This window comes from Nomascus leucogenys, chromosome 12 (genome assembly GCF_006542625.1).
Source record: "Nomascus leucogenys isolate Asia chromosome 12, Asia_NLE_v1, whole genome shotgun sequence".
NCBI classification, from domain to species: Eukaryota; Metazoa; Chordata; class Mammalia; order Primates; family Hylobatidae; genus Nomascus; species Nomascus leucogenys.
The window spans coordinates 47741080-47759051 of NC_044392.1; the positions used below are offsets into that span (position 1 = coordinate 47741080).

The following is a 17972-nucleotide window of genomic DNA, read 5'->3' on the forward strand; positions in this document are numbered from 1 at the left end:
CATATGTGTGTAGGAGAGAAGGTCCAGTACTCTAAGGGGGCCTGTCCAAAGTGAATCAGTTATATTCTTTAGGATGATTGTCCTGCCAAAGACATCAGACTCCAGCCCTGACCCTCTAGGCTGTTGGGAAGAGTTTGCTGCTAAGTCTTGGAGTTGAGGCAGAGAAGACATGCAGTGTTTGGCTGGGGAGTCTTGCAACAAATGTGGTGCTCCTTGGTTGTTCATCACAGGATCTTCCAATAACCAGCAGACCCCCAGGGCCAGGCAGGCTCCTGTACCACACATGGAAGCTCAGTTCTCTCCCTTCTCTGTGCATCATCACAATCCAGTTCTATTTTAGCACAGCCCTCACACATATTACACCCTCCTTCCCTTAGAGCCTTTCCAACGCATCTTATCATCCATCAGCCTCCTTCTTCCCGGACAGACACATACACAAGGTCTGTTTTGTCATAGACCTTCTGACAAAACACACCACTTATTATTTTTTTCCAGCAGCCCTTTGAAAACAAAGATGAGTAATACCCATGCCGAGAAGTCTGTGATGCCATGATTGATCTATTTCACAATAACACCCAAGAAGATGATACACTAGATAAGTCAGGTATGTCAAAGGCGATGAAGGAGAATTCCCTAAAATCTGTGTGGGTTTTGTGAGTGGAGGTCTCATTGGGTCTGAGGCTGGGAGAGGTGTCAGGAGAGGAAGAATCCTTGGGCCCTGGTGTGGCTGAAAATCCAGGTAAGATGAGAGGTTCTGCCAGAAGGGCTCTGGTGGGCTGATCCTGGACTTGGTCCTCTCTCTATCATTAACCTCCCTCAGAGTAGTATCATGTTGACCAGATAGGATGAGCAAGGGGTGATTGCTACTCTAGAGATCTTGGTAAGACATGTACACTTTGAAAATTCAGGGACTCTACTACATCAGTGAGGTTTCTGGTCAGAGGTGGCTTGGAATAGCCCACCTAGAATAAAAGACAAATTGCTGCATCTTGCATGCCCTATCACGAAGAAAGAAGCACATAGGTCTCACGGCATTCTGGAGACAATGTGTTCCACACCTAGGAATAATGCTCAGTGCATGAACTGGGTAGCATGGAAGGATGCCAGGTCTGGTGGGGCCAGGAGTGGGAAAGGGCTCTGCAGCAGATCCAGATCATAGTGCACAGAGCCATCCAGCTGGGCCATATGATTTGGTATACCCTGTGATGTTGGAGGGGTTGATGGTGGTAAAAATATACTAAGGAGTTTATGGAAAGCCCCAGTGGGAGAATTACAATGCAGGTCCCTGGGATTCTGGAGCAAGGCCATGCCATCCACAGCAGGGAAGTATATGATTTTTTAGGAAACAGGCCCTGGCATATTATTGGACGCTGGTTTGATCCTGGGGCATCAAGTGATCATGCATCTGAAACTGTCCACTGTGAGCTGGGCTCTGTTGGACCTACTGAGTTATAAAATAGGCCCAACAGCAGGGCGTCATAAAATAGAAATGGCATCTTTGGAGTTGAGCCTGAGCACAGCTGGAAGGCATGAGTAAGCTGCATGGGGATGCAGCCTAGAACACCATGTAGTCTGCCAGGGTTCCATCGTGTCTCTTCCCCAACCCAAGCCTATAGCTATGTGTGATTTCTCATATGATGGGCTGAAGGAACAGAAGAAGGCCTGAGCTTGGTCTGTGAATGGTCAACTCAGTATATGAGTGAAAGCCAGAAGTGGACAGCAGCTGGATTATGGCCACGTTTAAATGTGACTTTGAAGGCAGTCAGAGGTACCTTGCTCACATGTAGGTACATTGGAATGGGAACACATGTGAGCAAGGGACCTTGTCATCCACTTTGGACGGAGAACTGGCCTGAGGTGAGAATATATACAGATTCTTTGCAGCAGCCAATGGCCTGACCATGTAGTCAGAGGGCTGAACGGAAAAGGATCAGAAGATAAGAGACAGGGAGGTTGGGGTAGAGGCATGTGGTTGGACATATAGGGGTGGGGACAGAGCTTGAAGATCTTTCTTATTACACTTTATCACCCACCATAAAGCATAAGGGAGAGGCACTGAACAGTCAAGTAGACAATTTGGCCAGTTGACATTAGATAGCTTTGTCATTGGCCACCCCAGAACTGGCTCAATGGGTGCATGACTGGAGTGCTCTAATGGAGTGCCATAATGGCAGACATGGAAGTTACAAGTGAATCCAAGAACATGGACTTCCCTTTACCAAGGCTGACCTAGCTGCTGTCTATCGGGGGAACTCCCCCAATATTTCAACGTAGGTTCTTTCTATTTTCCATAAGTGTTAGCCAGCTAAGAAATAAAGAGAAAGAGTATAAAGAGAGGAATTTTACAGCTGGGCCTCCGGGGGTGACCTCACGTATCGGTAGGACTGTGATGCCCACCTGAGCTGCAAAACCAGTGAGTTTTATTAAGGATTTCAAAAGGGGAGGGGGTGCAAGAACAGGGAGTAAGTCACAAGATCACATGCTTCAAAGGGCAAAAAGGAGAACAAAGATCACATGCTTCTGAGGAAACAGGACAAAAGGCAAAAGAGAACTACTGATAAGCGTCCAACAAAGATCACAATGCAAAGGGCAAAAGCAAAGATCACAAGGCAAAGGGCAAAAGCAAAATTACTGATAAGGTTCTATGTTCAGCGGTGCATGTATTGTCTTGATAAACATCTCAAACAACAGAAAACAGGGTTCAAGAGCAGAGAACCGGTCTGACCTCAAATTTACCAGGTTGGGGTTTCCCAATCCTAGCAAGCCTGAGGGTACTGCAGGAGACCAGGGTGTATTTCAGTCCTTACCTCAACCGCATAAGACAGACACTCCCAGAGCAGCCGTTTATAGACCTCCTCCCAGGAATGCATTCATTCCCCAGGGTATTAATTATTAATATTCCTTGCTGGGAATAGAATTTAGTGATAACTTCCCTACTTGCACGTCCGTTTATAGGCTCTCTGCAAGAAGAAAAATATGGCTCTTTTTGTCTGACCCCACAGGCAGTCAGACCTTATGGTTATCTTCCCTTGTTCCCTAAAATCACTGTTATTCTGTTCTTTTTCAAGGTGCACTGATTTCATATTGTTCAAACACACATTTTACAATCAATTTTTACAGTTAACACAGTTATCATAGTGGCCCTGAGGTGACATACATCCTCAGCTTACGAAGCTAACAGGATTAAGAGATTAAAGTAAGACAGGTGTAAGAAATTATGACAGTATTATTTGGGAACTGGTAAATGTCCATGACATCTTCACAATTTATGTTCCTCTGCCGTGGCTCCAGCCGGTCCCTCCATTCGGGGTCCCTGACTTCCTGCAACAGCTGTTGCCTCTGAATATCCAGCCTGTCAGCAGCAGAGACCAATGATGAGCTCCAGATATGGAACTATTTCTCACTGAGACCAACGAGCCACTTGGAGCCAAATGTACTACACTTGGCACCTTTTATACAGAAAGGGCCAATGGTTTATTCTCACAGGTGCGGATTTTCCCTTCCTGTCTGCATAGCCTTGGCCAGCACCACTATCTAGGGGCTTACAGAATGCCTATTCACAGGCATGGAATGCACCCAGGGGACTCAGTTTTAGAGGGAAGTGGGTGTGGGATGGATCCAGATCATGGTGGTATCACACACCACATCCCCCAGAAGCAGCTGGCCTCACAGAGCCCTGGAACAGCCTCAAAAGGCACAGCTGAAGCACCTGCTCAGAGGCAACACTTCACAAGGCTGAGGTTCTATCCTTCAGGAACCAGTAGATACATTAACTATTTCCTTTCCTTCCTGAAGACTCATGGTTGGCCCCACTTACAATCACTTCAGGGACCCACCTGGGGAGTTTGTACTTTTTATCCCCACAACTCTTGGTTCTGAAAGGTTGAAGGTCTTTGTCCCCAGAGGAGGCACATTCTTGCCAGGGGACACAACAAGGCCATATTGAACTACAAGCTACGGCTGCTACCAGGGCAACAACAGGGTAGAGGAGGTCAACAGGGGACCAACTGGGGAGAGGGGACCAACAGGGCAGAAGATGAGTCAGTCTTGGGGCAGGAATAATTTATGTTGATCCACAGGAGATAGGGCTGCTGTTACACAATGGAGGCAGGGAGGAATATGTGCAGAACCCAAGTGATTCACTTGGCCACTTCCTGGTACTCCCTTGCCCTGTTGTAACTGTGAACAGATAAATGCAGGAACTCTGGTCTGAGAACGAGATGATGGTCAAGGACTCAGCCTCCTCAGAAATGAAGGTTTGGGTTATACCATTAGGAAAATCATTAAGATCTATCAAGGTGATAGTGAAGAGTGAGGGGAATTTAGAGTGCATAGAAGAGGAGGGAGAGGAGTACCAGCTGCATCCCTGAGACCAGCTACAGTGATGGGCGGTAATTCACTCACTAGTTTCTGCCTTCTGAGTTACGCTTTGGGGAAAGAGGCCCATGGTAACCATGGAGGAGCTCTTCCCTAGCCAATGTGGGAAAGCAGATCTGTGATGGACAAGAAGTGCACTACAGAGGTTATAAAAATATGCCTGTTACAGGGCTCTCCTGCTAGAGTAGCATAGTGGATTGACAATACCAGCAGCTGCCCCTCTAAGTCCACCAAAACTTTTGCACTTGGGCCACACTTCCTGTGGGGCTTCTCTCAGGCAATGACTGAGCATGGCAGGAATACCAAGGTGGGCCTGTTACTGAAAGATGTGGGGGTCCTCCATGGATGACTGGCTTGGGGACTCCCCACACGCATGGCCAACCCTTTCTTGGAACTATGCTGTAGTCTGAGACTCTTCCCACCAAATTCTCCTTCCTCCCGGGTCCCTTCTCAGGTGTCAGGCTTGCATTGAAGTCTGAAGGCTTTCCCTGCCTTCTCTTACTATCTTCTTCCTCCCCAGTCACCCTTCACAGGTGTTTCCTCTAATAACATTTTTGCATGCCTAATCTTGTCTTGGCCTCTTCTTGGAGGATCCAAACTAACCCAAAGTGGCATATATATATTTGCCATTATTTGGTCAAAAACGGGGATTTGAGGGACAAGAAAAAGGTCCTATACCTCTAAGCATCTCACCTCCAGCTTGTTACTGAAATTCTCCTATTAGACTATTTCTTTTGGATTGGGGCCACAGTGAAACACTCACTCTCATTTTCCAGTGTTACTCTATTCAGCATTGGCTTTTCCATGCCTGGTGTCATCGGAGTCAAGTGATTGCTAAGATAAATTGCCCAAAGTCCTGGCCCACCACTTCCAACTCCCACCTGCTTTGCCTCTCATGAATGGCCTCTCACAGCCATTCCAGTTGTATCCTTTGTGCTGTTCAAGACACTTCAATCTTCATTCAAAGACAAGACTTCTCATTCCCTTCCCTCAGGTAAGACCTGTGATTAGCAAGTGCTTGCCTTTAGGGAAGAGGATGTGCTTTCTAGCTTCTACTTCCCACAGCTTGCCATCTGCAGGGGCTACAGTATGCTGGGCAAGCTAATGGAGAAGAAGGACCTGGGATAAATAGAAAGAAAATGTTCAGGTTAAGATGAAAGATTGTGGAGACCAATGTTCTTTTGAAGTCTCATAGTGGTTGCCCTTAGAAACAATAGTTGACAAAATATTTAGTATTCAGACCCTTTAAAAGGTGCTAGACTCTCAGTTAATCTATTCAGAATTGGAGGGGCCTGGAAGAAAAAGGTCTAGCTATGTTAATAGAGATTTTTTACAGATGTGAATATTCCCCTACAAAGGACAAAGCTTGCAGGGCCATTTCAACATGTGAAAAAGAAACATGTTTTTGGGGTAAAATATTTTGATTTTCTTCCTTGCCTTGTAATGTTATACCAGAGTCAGGATGGAAAGTAAGTCATGATATATCGGGTTAAATAAAACCCATCTGATGAGAATTTATGGTTTTTAGGGTTTGACTTCTTAGATTCCTTAGATAGGAATTTGGGCAAGATAAGAAAAAAATCATAATTTAGTCTTCAGTAGTTTACCTACAATTGACCCTTAAGCACCCCTGACCCCAAGCCCACTCCCACCCAGGGTTTTAGACAACTCAAGGATTGGAAAGACCTCAAGAAGGATAATATTCAATTGCTAGCTAAGAGGGCAGTGGGGTTGGGGTGGAGAGGATCAAGCAATTATCTTAAAAATTAAAGAAATGTAGTATGGTATTCAAGACAATGAATCAGGTTATACTGATTAAATACTGAGGATCCTTTTGGGATTTTTCCCCATTTTCACTATTTATACTTTCTTCTTTACAGACCTTTTAAATCTTTCTTTTTTTTTTTTTTTTGAGGCCAAGTCTCACTCTGTCTCCCTGGCTGGAGTGCAGTGGCGCGATCTCAGCTAACTGCAACTCTGCCTCCTGGGTTCAAGTGATGCTCCTGCTTTAGCTTCCTGAGTAGCTGCGAATACAGGCGCCCGCCACCACACCTGGCTAATTTTTGTGTTTTTAGAAGAGATGGGGTTTTGCCATGTTGGCCAGGCTGGTCTCAAACTCCTGACCTCAGGTGATCCACCCCCCTCGGCCTGTGTCATGGGCCATGGTCACTCATATTTGGCTCAGAATAAATAACAGGGGATCCAAACTTGGGGAGAGCAGAAGGGCTCGATGGTTAGAGGAAAGAGCTGGAACAGAGGTGCTCAGGTAGGAGCCAGCCTGGCCTGGTGGAGGGTCAGAAAGAAGGGCTGGAGTGGTGTAAATGGAGTTCAGAGAGACAGGAAATGAGGTCTGAGGGGCAGGCAGAGGACAAGCCAATGAGGACTTTGCAAAATTTGAACTTTAAGCAAGATAGGAAACCACTGAAAGATTTTTAGTAAGCGATATACCACGTTCATGGACTGGAATGCTCTGCTGTTGTAAAGCTGTCAGTTCTCCGAAACACAACCTATAGATTCAGTGCAATCCCAATCCCAAAGTCCTTGCTGGAATTTTTGTAGAAATTGACAAATTAATTCTAAAAAATATATGGAAAGGCCAATAATAGCCAAGACAGTTATGAGAAAGATGGAAGAATCTACAGTACTAGACGTTAAGATTTATCACAATAGCTCTGGTAACAGATAATGCCGGGCTGGTTCAAGGACAGTCACATAGATAAACAGAACTAAATAGAGGCCTGAGAAAAAGACACACATGTGTGATATATTTATTCTGTGACAAAAGTGGCACTGCTGAGCACCAGCTTTTCAATACATTTTATGGGATCAATTGGATGCTCATTCTCATGAAACTAGACCACACAAGCAGACAAAATGACAATTCCAAGTGGATTGTAGGTCTAACTGTGGAAAGTAAAGTCGTAAAGCCTCAGTAGCGTATGCAAAGATATTCAAGACCTCAGTCTTGAAGATTTACTTCTATATTTTCTTCTAAGTGTTTGTTTTAGCTCTTATGTGTAGGGCTGTGACCTATTTTGAGTTAATTTGTGTGTATGAAGGAAGGAAGGGGTCCAGCTTCATTATTTTGCATGTGGCTGTCCACTTGTCCTAGCATCATTTGTTGGAAAGACTATTCTTTCTCCATTGAATTGGCTTGGTGGGCTTGTTGAAAATCAATTGACTGTGAATGTGAAGGCTGAGAACACTTTAGCATGAACGTTAGCTTCACCTATGTAAAGATATCTTCTCTCTGCCCTGCCTCCTGTCAAAATCTGACATGACTCTTGCTCAAAACAAGCTTTGTTTCCTGAGTTCTGTGGCCTTGTCTCATGCGGAGCAATCATGTCACATTAACCCACTCCCCACCCCCACTCGACATCCACCCTGTGGCACGGCCTTGCCCTTTTCTGGCTGCTTTATCATCTGCTTTTTCAATTAGGACTATTTTAAAAACAATTCCCCAGTTCTTAAATATTTTCTGAGTGCTTGATTCTAGATAGCTACATTATATGGAATTCCTGAACCATTCTGACTAACAACACTTCTGATGCCAAATGTGTGGAGGTTATATTTCCTTTTTTTAAAATCCCTACACCAACCAATTCTTCAACTGTCTGAACACCATCAGGGTATCGTGCAATTCTGTTCTGATCCTAACTACCCAGAGTTAGACACACCCCACAAGGTGAAGCCTCAGCCCCACAAAACTGCCCCCATTTCAGATGCCAATTGCAGCACCTGACCGCCCATACTTCTGACTGACTGGCTAAAATTGGAGGTTCCTACAAACCCCCTCCTCAGGTTAGATAATCTGCTACAAGAGTTCACGGGACTCCGGGAGGCACTTTACTCATGATTACTGGTTTATTACAAAGAATACAACTCAGGAAAAGCCACGTGGAAGAGACACACAGGTCCATCTATGAGGGGCAGCACGGAGCTTCCAGGCCCACCCCAGGCGCCCATCCTTCTGGCACCCCACCCCCTCAGCAGCCTGACGGCTCTCTGAGCCCCACTGTTTGGGATTTCTATGGCAGTCACTTTATTTAGGCATGGTTGATTAAATAATTGGCCACTGGTGATTGAAGTCCTTCCCCAGCCGCTCCCTGGAGGCCCAGCATGGGGCTGAAAGCTCCAGCCCTCTAATCACATGGTTGCTTCCTCTGGCAACCAGCCCCATCCTGAAGCTATCTAGGGGTCCACCAAGAGTCACCTCATTAGCACACACTCAGTATGGCTGGAAGGGGATTGTTATGAATAACAAAAGATGCTCCCTCACCCCTGTGGTTCAGGAGATTCCAAGGATTTCAGATGCTCAGTGTCAGGAACAGGGACAAAGACCAAATGTCCATCTCATATCATCACAGGGATTCCATGTGTATAGGCATCAAGATTTACTTAACCCCCCATTACTAAAGATTTAATTATTTTAATTTGTTCCTGTTTCCACCAACTCGATTAACAATTGCATCCCCAATATATGGTTTTGTGCAGCGCCCTCTGGTAGGCATTGCAGAGAGAGAAGAATGCAAATTAAGAAAAGCCCTCTGCCCTTCAGGAGCTTTTGGTGAAGATCTCTTTTTTAAAAAGCTGCAAGACTGCTGCCCGAAGTGGGACACACAACCTAAATAAGGGCGAGAACCCGCAAGGACGGCCCAGCCACGTGGAACCGCTTCGCAGCTCTGGCGAGGTGGGTGCTCGGTAGCGCCACCGTGTGGAAGCTTGGGAAACAGAAAACCTATTCGCGCTCAGGGCCAGAGAGTTTCATCCTGGGTCTCTGACTGGGGCCAACTGTAACAGCAACAGCCCTGACTGTAAGTCAGAATCCTACAGTCCTCCTTGGCCAGGGAGCCTTCCTGGAGTGGCCTCCACTGCTTTCTCCAGCTTTCCAGTTTTAACCTACAGGGCCCAGCCACCTCTTGAAATTGGGCGAGATGAGGAATGATCATTGCCAACTTGAAATTTGGTTGAACAGATAAATTTCTGGGGGTACGCATGGGTCACTTCCCAGCACTGTCTGTGTATGTGGCCTCCGAGAAAGCAACCTCCCTTATCAGGCTAACAGAATTGACAGTAAATCCTCCCAGCAAACCCATTCGACAGGACGGTGGTGGGTGTTAGTCCAAGCTGCACCATTTTGTAAGCCCCCTGCCATTTTGCAGACCCTGATCAGAGTGAAACATTCCATGTGGATTCAGGCCATGAGAAACATCCCGCCTAACCACCTGACCACAAGGCACAAGAGCATCCTTATCATAGCCTGCCAGGCAAAGGCCCAACTGAAGGAACATCCCTATTGTATCCTGCGGGGCAAAGGTCCAAGAAACAGCTTATCATATCCCGCCGGAAAAAGGTCCAAACCACCTGATCATAGGAACATCTTATCAATATCCTCCCGGTGAGCTAGCCATACTGCCCAGACCCCCACCTAGACCTATAAATTACCCCAGCCTGTAAGTGGCAGGGGGCTCTGGCATTAAGCTGGTCCCCCACCTCCTCAGGTCTTGTGCTAGACATAAAACCTGTGTTGCCATAGAGCCACCGACTCTCTCTGTGTCTTTCTTTAACGCTTGCCTTCCCTTCAAAACCTAACAGTGGGACCACAGGCTCTGGGCTGCAGCTGGGTGTTCTCATCCTCCAGTGTGGATGGCTCACAGCAGAACTGAGTCCTAATAATCTCTTGTGAATGCCACAGAACTCTCTCTCTGTCTCTCTGTCCCACTCCCCCAACTGCTGCTCGAGTCCAGAGATGCAGCTGGCCAACACCACCCAGAAGGACCCCAAACAGAACAGCTGGCTGTCTCGGAACATTCCCGTGGCTCCCTCTGCCCTGTCCCTCTCACTGTGGCTCCTGGAAGTGCTCTATGGCCTACTGAAGGGATGGCCCCTACAAAGCTTCCGCTGGTTCCCCCACCTGAAAAGTGATTTCTCCTCTTCTGAATTCCCACACACTTTATCTGAACCTTTCTGAAGACACCTGCCTCACTTGCTAGTTTGGCCACTGTTTATGGAGTTCTCTGCACTGGAGGCTGGGGGCACAATATAAGACATGGCTGGGGGGCAGCAAACATAGCATATGTGCGGCCAGAGCTGTCACTGAGACACACAGGGACATGGGGATGACGGCTCTGCCTGGAGAAGGCTTCACAGAGAAAGTGACCACTGAACTGCCTGGGGACCTGGGGGCTTCCGGGCTCTGTCCGACTCCACTCTTTCACCACCCAGTGGCTTATTGGAGTTCTCTCCTGGGGCCGGAGCATTGCTCAAAGCACGGTCCAATGTCAATCCATCTCCCTGCCACCCTGACTCCTGCACACCCAGAACAGAGTCAGCACTCACAACATAAATGAATGGATAAAATACAGCAAAAAGGACAAATTGCTTTCTGTCCTCTTCCCCCAGCAACTTGAGATCTTCTAGAGACCCAGGAGTATGTTGCTTCTACCTCAGACTGGGGAGAGGGGAGCTCCCCAAAAAGATGGAGGAGATGAAGATATCAACCAGCCAAATTCCTGTTCACGACCAGCCTGTTGTGAGCTCTCCTGCGGGATCAGCAGTGGCTGAGAGGTTGGATGTGTGATGGAGTGGGGTGGGTTTATGGAGAGTGTTTGTTCCAGACATGACATAGGGGAAGGGCTCACAGAGTTCAACCTGATCAGCAAGTGCAAAAGATAAGGCCCCTATTAAAGCTAATTTGCTGAGATTTTGATTTTAGCAAAAACAAATGATCAGTTTTTTTGATGTCTCAAATGTGTTTGAAATTTTTGTGTATTCTCTATGGTTGGGCATGAATTTATGAATGTATGTGTGTATAAATAAATTTAAGTGTGTCCTTCAAATAGTTTATTTCAGGAATCAGCAAATTATGGTCTTTAAGCCAAATCCAGCTGGCCACCTGTTTCTGGAGGTTAGTGTTTACTGGACACAGCCATCATCATTCACGGGGCTTTGTGTCTGGGGCTGCTTCTGGGCTGTGGCAGCATCTGCCCGCCCTGCTCTGTGCCATTACTGGTGTTATCTGATGACTGTTAAGTTCCTGGGCCGACTCTGCCAAAACCTGCCTAGTGATATACGTTTGTCAGTTTCCATTAATTTCTTTCAGTGTTTGCTTTATATAATTCAAAATTATGTTCTTATGTATATAAGGATAGGATTATTATTGCTGGGCCTGGTGGCTCACACCTGTAATCCCAGCACTTTGGGAGGCCGAAGTGGGTGGATTACCTGAGGTCAGGAGTTCGAGATCAGCCTGGCCAATATGATGAAACCCCATCTTTACTAAAAATACAAAAATTAGCTGGATGTGGTGGCGTGCGCCTGTAATCCCAGCTACTCTGGAGGCTGAGGCAGGAGAATCGCTTGAACCCAGGAGAAGGAGGTTGCAGTGAGCCAAGATGACACCACTGCACTCTAACCTGGGTAACAAGAGCGAAATTCTGTCTCAAAAAGAAAAAGAAAAAGAAAAAAAGAATAAGACTATTGCATCTTGGTGACTTGCACACTAATCAATAAGAAATATTCTTCTTTTTCGTTTAATCCCTTTTCTTAGAATTCTTTATTGTCTTGTATTAATATTGTTGTCCCTGATTCCTTTTGTATTGCATTTCTTCTGTTCTTTTTTTTTTAAACAGTGATGATACATAACTCAAAATGAATCATAGACCTAAATGCAAAACACAATGTTACAAAACTCCTAGATGGTAGCATAAGAGGGAATTTTATCATCTTGGTTTTGGTGATGACTTTTTAGATGCAACACCAAGGCACAATCCATGAAAGAAATAATTCATAAGCTGGACTTCTTTAAAATTAAGCATTTCTGCTTTGTGAAAGATATTGTCAAGAGAATGAAAAGATAAGCCACCGACTGGGAGCAAATGTTTACAAAAGACATATCAGACTTTGTATGTTATCCAAAACATACAAAGAACTCTTAAAATTCAACAATAAGAACACAAACCAAACAATTAGAAAATGGGCCAAATACCTTAACAGACATCTCATCAAAAAAGATACGGCAGGTGACAAATAAGCATATCAGAAGATGCTCCACATCATATGTCCTCAAGGAAGTGCAAATTAAAACAACAATGAGATACCAGTACGCACTTATGAGAATAGCCAAAATCTGGAACACTGACAATACCAAATGCTGAAGAAGGATGTGGGGCAACAGGAACTCTCATTCATTGATGGCAGGAACACAAAATAGTACAGCCACTTGGGAAGACAGTTTGGTGCTTTCTTAAAAAACGAAACATACTCTTACCATAGGATCCAGAAATCACACTCCTTGGGATTTACCCAAAAGAATTGAAAACTTATGTCCACACAAAAACCTGCATACACATGTATATGAATATACTGCACAGTGGTGAAGTCTGGGCTTTTAATGTAGCCATCCTAAATAGCATGCATTGTACCCTCTAAGAAATGTCTCATCCTTCACCCACCACCTGACCTCCTGCTCTTCACAGTCTCCAGTGTCTATGATTCTACTCTCTACCTCCATCTGTATGCATGATGTAGCTCCCAGTTGCACATGAGAGTGCACAGTATTTGGCTTTCTGAGTAATTTCACTTAAGACAGTAGCCTCCAGTTCCATCCATGTTGCCGCAAAAAGCATGATTTCATTCTTTTTTTTATAGCTGAGTAGTATTCCACTGTGTGTGTGTGTGTGTGTGTGTGTGTGTGTGTGTGTGTGTCTTTTGCAATTAAAAGTAATATTGTCATCATATGGGGAACTGGGAGAGGGAGAAACAGGTCCCCCTGGTTACATAGGTACTGACGAGAAGGAAGTTGAAGAAAGATGATGGGTGGAGAAAATACGTCCCACCTAGGGAGACATCACATCAGCTCTATGGAGCCCCAGAGTGCTTAAGGGTCTGGCACTAAATGAACCAGGACCTCTTGCGGCCTACAAGGAACATTGGAAGGGGGTAGCAGAAAAAGTCCATTTCAGTGATTCATCATCTCCCTTTCCTCACCATGCCCCAGGGACTCCCATGCTTTCCCAACCCTCTGCCGCTACCTGGGTCAGCCTTTCCACAGCAGGTTAGGGCACATTATAGCCAAGGGCACAACTCCCAACTCCTACACAGGCTGTTTTGCACAGGAGGAGGAAGAACACTGAAGACTTTCTGGGAAGTTAGTGCCATGGGGCAGGAAAGAACTTTTCCCACTCCCTGCCTCCAGGCTCATTCCATGGGGGGTCACTCCACCACTCAACCTAGATAGTGAGGCCCCTGGCCCCAGTCCCCCCACCTAAATCCAGGGCTTCTATGAGGGGCTGACCAATGGTTAGCAATGAAGTAACCCTGCTTCCCTCCCTGGACTTTGAGTTCCCATAGGCCAGACCCTGATGTGACCCAAGACCTATAGCACAGGGGATAAGAGTAAGGATTTGATTCAGGCTTTTCTGTGCCCGTATGATGATTTGTTGTGTTTACTAGCTGAGTAAACTTGGGAACATCTCAATTTCTCCTTTCTTAAAATAGAGATTGCAGCACCTGCCTCTTAGGACTATGAGGGTTGAGGAGGATGCAGGAGCAGCAGGTATCTTGATATCTAGACACTAAAATGCTCAGTAAGTGGTGCGGTTGTAGAACAGGCTGTCACAACAAATGTGTGTAAGGAAAAGGGGAGGGAACAAACAAGACCATGCTGCCTTCGGGAGTTTGAAACTCCATCCTCTTTGGGTCCAGAGGCCCAGTGCTCTTTTCTCCCATTTCTTGACCTGCTACTACACATGTACCACTGCCTTACCCTCAAATCAAGGTTGAGCCAGAGAAGACTCCAGGTGAGGTCTCTGGGGTGGGGTGGGACCTGGTGACCTGGGACCCTGGCCAGAAATCCTGAGCACAGCTTCCTGGGTGTGTCCCACCCACCTGATGTGGGGCAATTCTCCAAGAAACAGATGACAGATGTGGCCCCAGGCCTCCCAGCCCCTGGGAAGAGCCAGGCTGAGCCTTATAAAGGACTGCTCTTTGTCCAAACACACACATCTAGCTCATCCTTCTCCTCGTGACACTTCCCAGCTCTGGTAAGTCTCACCTGCCTCTTTGCATTTTCTAAAAGTGCCCAGTGCCCGGCCTGCCATGCTGCCTGTAGGAAGGGAAAGGGCTGTGGACAAAGACTCAGGAGCCTGGGTCTAGGCGACCTCTGCCATTAGCTGGGCTGTGTGACCTTCACTTGACCCCAAAAGCCCACATCTGTACAAGCAGGTGGCTGAACCAGACCTGTTCATTGCTCCTTTGGGATCTCCTGAGACAACTCCTGTGGAAATGTCCCCAGTGAGACTTGAGCACAGGACCCTTCCTGTCTTCTTCCTCCCTGGATTCATCCTCCTGTTGGGGTCCCTGTTGCTAAATCCCCTCCCCAGCTCCAGCTCCACAGAGGGTGGAGGGCTAAGGGTCCCCGGTGAATGCTTTGGAGGCTCTCCAAACCCCCAGGCCTGGGACCCCGACACAGCATAGCCCTGGCCAGATGGCTTGCCCCTACCTGGGTAAGGTATTAAGAAACCAAAGCTCCCTCACTCCCTACCACAACCTGCGAATTTTCAGTCACCCTCTGGGCACAGAGCTTGGCCTCTGGCCTTGGCCTCAGATTCAAAAAGTTTTGGGTGGCTCCTCTTAGTCAGTTGCCAGCATGGAGCTTTCTCCTGCATTGAGAGGTGTTGGGGTTTATTGTCAGACGCCCGTATGCGTTAGCCAAGGTCCTTTTCTGGTTCTTTGGAAAGTGTGGAAAGTGAGAGCTGCACTGTCCTATTTTTCAGGCTTGGGGTGCAGGCCAGCCCAGACTGACTGCTGGCTGGAAGATCTGCTTTGGGAAGTCAGATATTTTTATTTAAACAGTCAAGCCTTGGTGATTCAGAGGGTGCAGATAATTCCCAAGTGCAGACACGAAGCGGCTCCCACCTCACTCCCACCCCATCCAGCAGCTTAAGAACCAGGGAGTTCTTTCTGCTCCTTGTAACAGAGGCCATTCCTGTTTCTCATTCCCAAGGGAATGCAGGAAGGGCCCCCTGTACTCGGGACAGGACTGTGTTTCCTGCTCACACTCACGTCCACGCTCACATGTGCCCCTGGAGCCTGCACGCAGCGTGTCATGCAGGGCTTGCATTTGAGTCAAGGTGGGGCCCACAGTGTCTGGTTCCTGAAGCACCCCAGGAGGGTCAGACACCAGATCACCAAGGCCATTGTCCTGCCCCCGTGACTCTCGCCCCGACTGTGAAGCTGGAGGAGATGGATTTGGTGCTGTTTTAAGAGTGGGGTCTGCCATGTGCTGGCTGAGGCTGAGCTTAGTTCTTCCATGTGTTGCTGGCTCCCGACTCTCCCTGCATCTCCCTCTCTGAAGCACTGCCCAGAGCTGGACTTCTGCCATCCTCCTGCATCTCCTCTTGGCCCTGGCCATGATGGGCCAGGTCTCAGACTTGGTCCTATTCTCTCATTCTTGAGCAACTTAGCCCATCACATTAAAAAAAAAATTGAGTTCGTTCTGCTACACCTTATCCGTGTTTTTACTCTGTCCTCAGCCCTCCTTCCAACACTCCCAAATAGAGACCCTAACTTAAATGAAGGGAAAAAGTTGATTGTCTTTATTTCCTGAAGCCTTTTTGAAAGCAAAGATGAACAACACTCAAGCTGAGACGTCCATAATAGGCATGATCGACATGTTTCACAAATACACCAGACGTGATGACAAGATTGACAAGCCAAGCCTGCTGACGATGATGAAGGAGAACTTCCCCAACTTCCTTAGTGCCTGTGTGAGTTGGGGTCTAGCTTCTCAATGTTGGTTGAACCCTGGCATGGCTGAGGATACATTTTGCTATGTGGCCTTGGACAGATCACCCTCATCCTCTGATTTAAAAATTTCCCATTTGCAAATAGGGCTTTATTGCTTGGATCATATGGGAATCTAAGGATGGTAGGCGAAAAAGTATGAAAATGGGAAAGAGTTCTACAGATATAAAGGAGGTTATTAGCTGGTCAACAAAGTGTGCAGCTTGAGGGCAGTGCACAGTCCCCTCCCAGCGCTCACTGACCCTCTCTCTGTGAGACCGAAACTCACATGCTCAGGTCCTGCTTCCCGAAGCCCTCACATCAATATCCCTGAGATTACTGGTAAAGCACTAGAAGTTCCATTGCTAGTAGAAATCAATAGCCATCTTTGCAATAAAGAAAACTCATTAGCAAATCTGAAAAAAATTGTGGGCTACTAGGCACCAAAGGGTCTAGATGACCAAAAGTAGGGAACCCAGAAGATGAGTTTGGTGGAAAAAGAGAAGAAAGGAGAGGAGGTCAGAGAAAGAAGAGAACAAAGACTGAGGGCCAATTTTGAGGCCCTGGGGTAAGAACTAAGGTAGGCAGTGCCCTTAAAAAGGCTGGGGACAGGCAAGAGTGAGGCTGAGGCAGGGGACTTCTCTCCCCAAGGTCACTTAACAGAGCGCCTCGGGACAGGACCTGCCTCCCATCCTGAGGTGTGAGACAAAAAGTCTCCCTAGAGAACTCCAGTGATAACACTCACATCGTCACCCTAACTTCACCCACTCACCCTGTGCTCTCAGCCCCACCACCACGCCTGTGCAGATCTAGGCACTTGTCTGTATCTCTGCCTCCTCCTCTCCCCTCCCAGCCCAAAACTTGTTTGTGATTGAATTTTTCTTGTTTGTATGTTTTTCTCTTCACAGGACAAAAAGGGCACAAATTACCTGGCCAATGTCTTTGAGAAAAAAGACAAGAATGAGGATAAGAAGATTGATTTTTCTGAGTTTCTGTCCTTGCTGGGAGACATAGCCACAGACTACCATAAGCAGAGCCACGGAGCGGCGCCCTGTTCCGGGGGAAGCCAGTGACCCAGCCCCACCAAGGGGCCTCCAGAGACCCCAGGAACAATAAAGTGTCTCCTCCCACCAGACACTTGCCTTATTTCCTTCTTCTCTTTGGTGACCTATGTTGTCAAAACTACCAATTCCAGGTTAACTTTGTTGGAGAATTTCCCCCACCCCCATCCAGTGGATCACCCAGGAGTAATGTCCCTCCAGCAACGTTCCCCCTGTGGCCTCCAGCAGAGCTGAGCTGCCTCTCACACAGGTCCTGGTGTCCGCCTCTGCCCCGCTCCCTAAATGCAGCCACCATGGCAGGTTCCAGGTGGAAGTTGGTAGAAGGCCTCTGCCAGGTCACAGCAATGCTCCTCCTTGTCAAGGCATGGACCAGGATCATTCAGACACATTCAGACACTGCACTGAGAAGGAGCTGGCATCTCTCAGTGTGCTCCTGCCCTCCCACTCCCACCCCAGCTGTTCTCCAGGGCTTGGGGAAACAGAAACCACTCACAAAGGGATTCCTGGATGGCATCAGGCTCAGGGCCCTTGTGGCTACGAATGGGATGCTCAGCAGTTCCCTGAGGATGAGCTCCCTTGTCCTGTGGCCTGGGCTCCAGGTGCTGTGTCCTCTCTCTGTGCTGTGTGCTTGTGTGCATGTGCCTATGTGGGTGATCCTGTGGAAGTGAGAGGGAGTCACCTTGAAGCTGAGTTGTCCTCGATGGTTTGCTAAATGCCAGGACTGGGTTTCTGGTGATGAATGAATATTCC

The 17972-nt window shown here is 47.2% G+C and overlaps 1 protein-coding gene across 2 annotated transcripts; it reads left to right on the forward strand.

Annotated features, from left to right (window-relative positions):
• The first annotated feature begins 14326 nt into the window (after nt 1-14326).
• S100A7 (S100 calcium binding protein A7) lies at nt 14327-17296 on the forward strand. Of its 2 annotated transcripts, none has more exons than XM_004089893.1 (3): nt 14327-14420; nt 15988-16145; nt 17070-17296. In XM_004089893.1, exons 2-3 carry the CDS (start codon nt 16005-16007, stop codon nt 17232-17234), a joined length of 306 nt encoding a protein of 101 aa, XP_004089941.1. In that variant the 5' UTR covers nt 14327-14420; nt 15988-16004; the 3' UTR covers nt 17235-17296. The 2 variants fall into 2 exon arrangements, with proteins under 2 accessions (XP_004089941.1, XP_004089942.1); XM_004089894.1 differs by lacking the exon at nt 14327-14420 and adding an exon at nt 15152-15208.
• Nucleotides 17297-17972: the final 676 nt, after the last annotated feature.

Bases quoted from the DNA above. Each gene is read 5' to 3' on its own strand.
- S100A7 (XM_004089893.1), top strand. From the start codon at position 16,005: ATGAACAACACTCAAGCTGAGACGTCCATAATAGGCATGATCGACATG. The intron at 16,146-17,069 runs GTGAGTTGGGGT...TTCTCTTCACAG, and splicing joins CCAACTTCCTTAGTGCCTGT to GACAAAAAGGGCACAAATTA.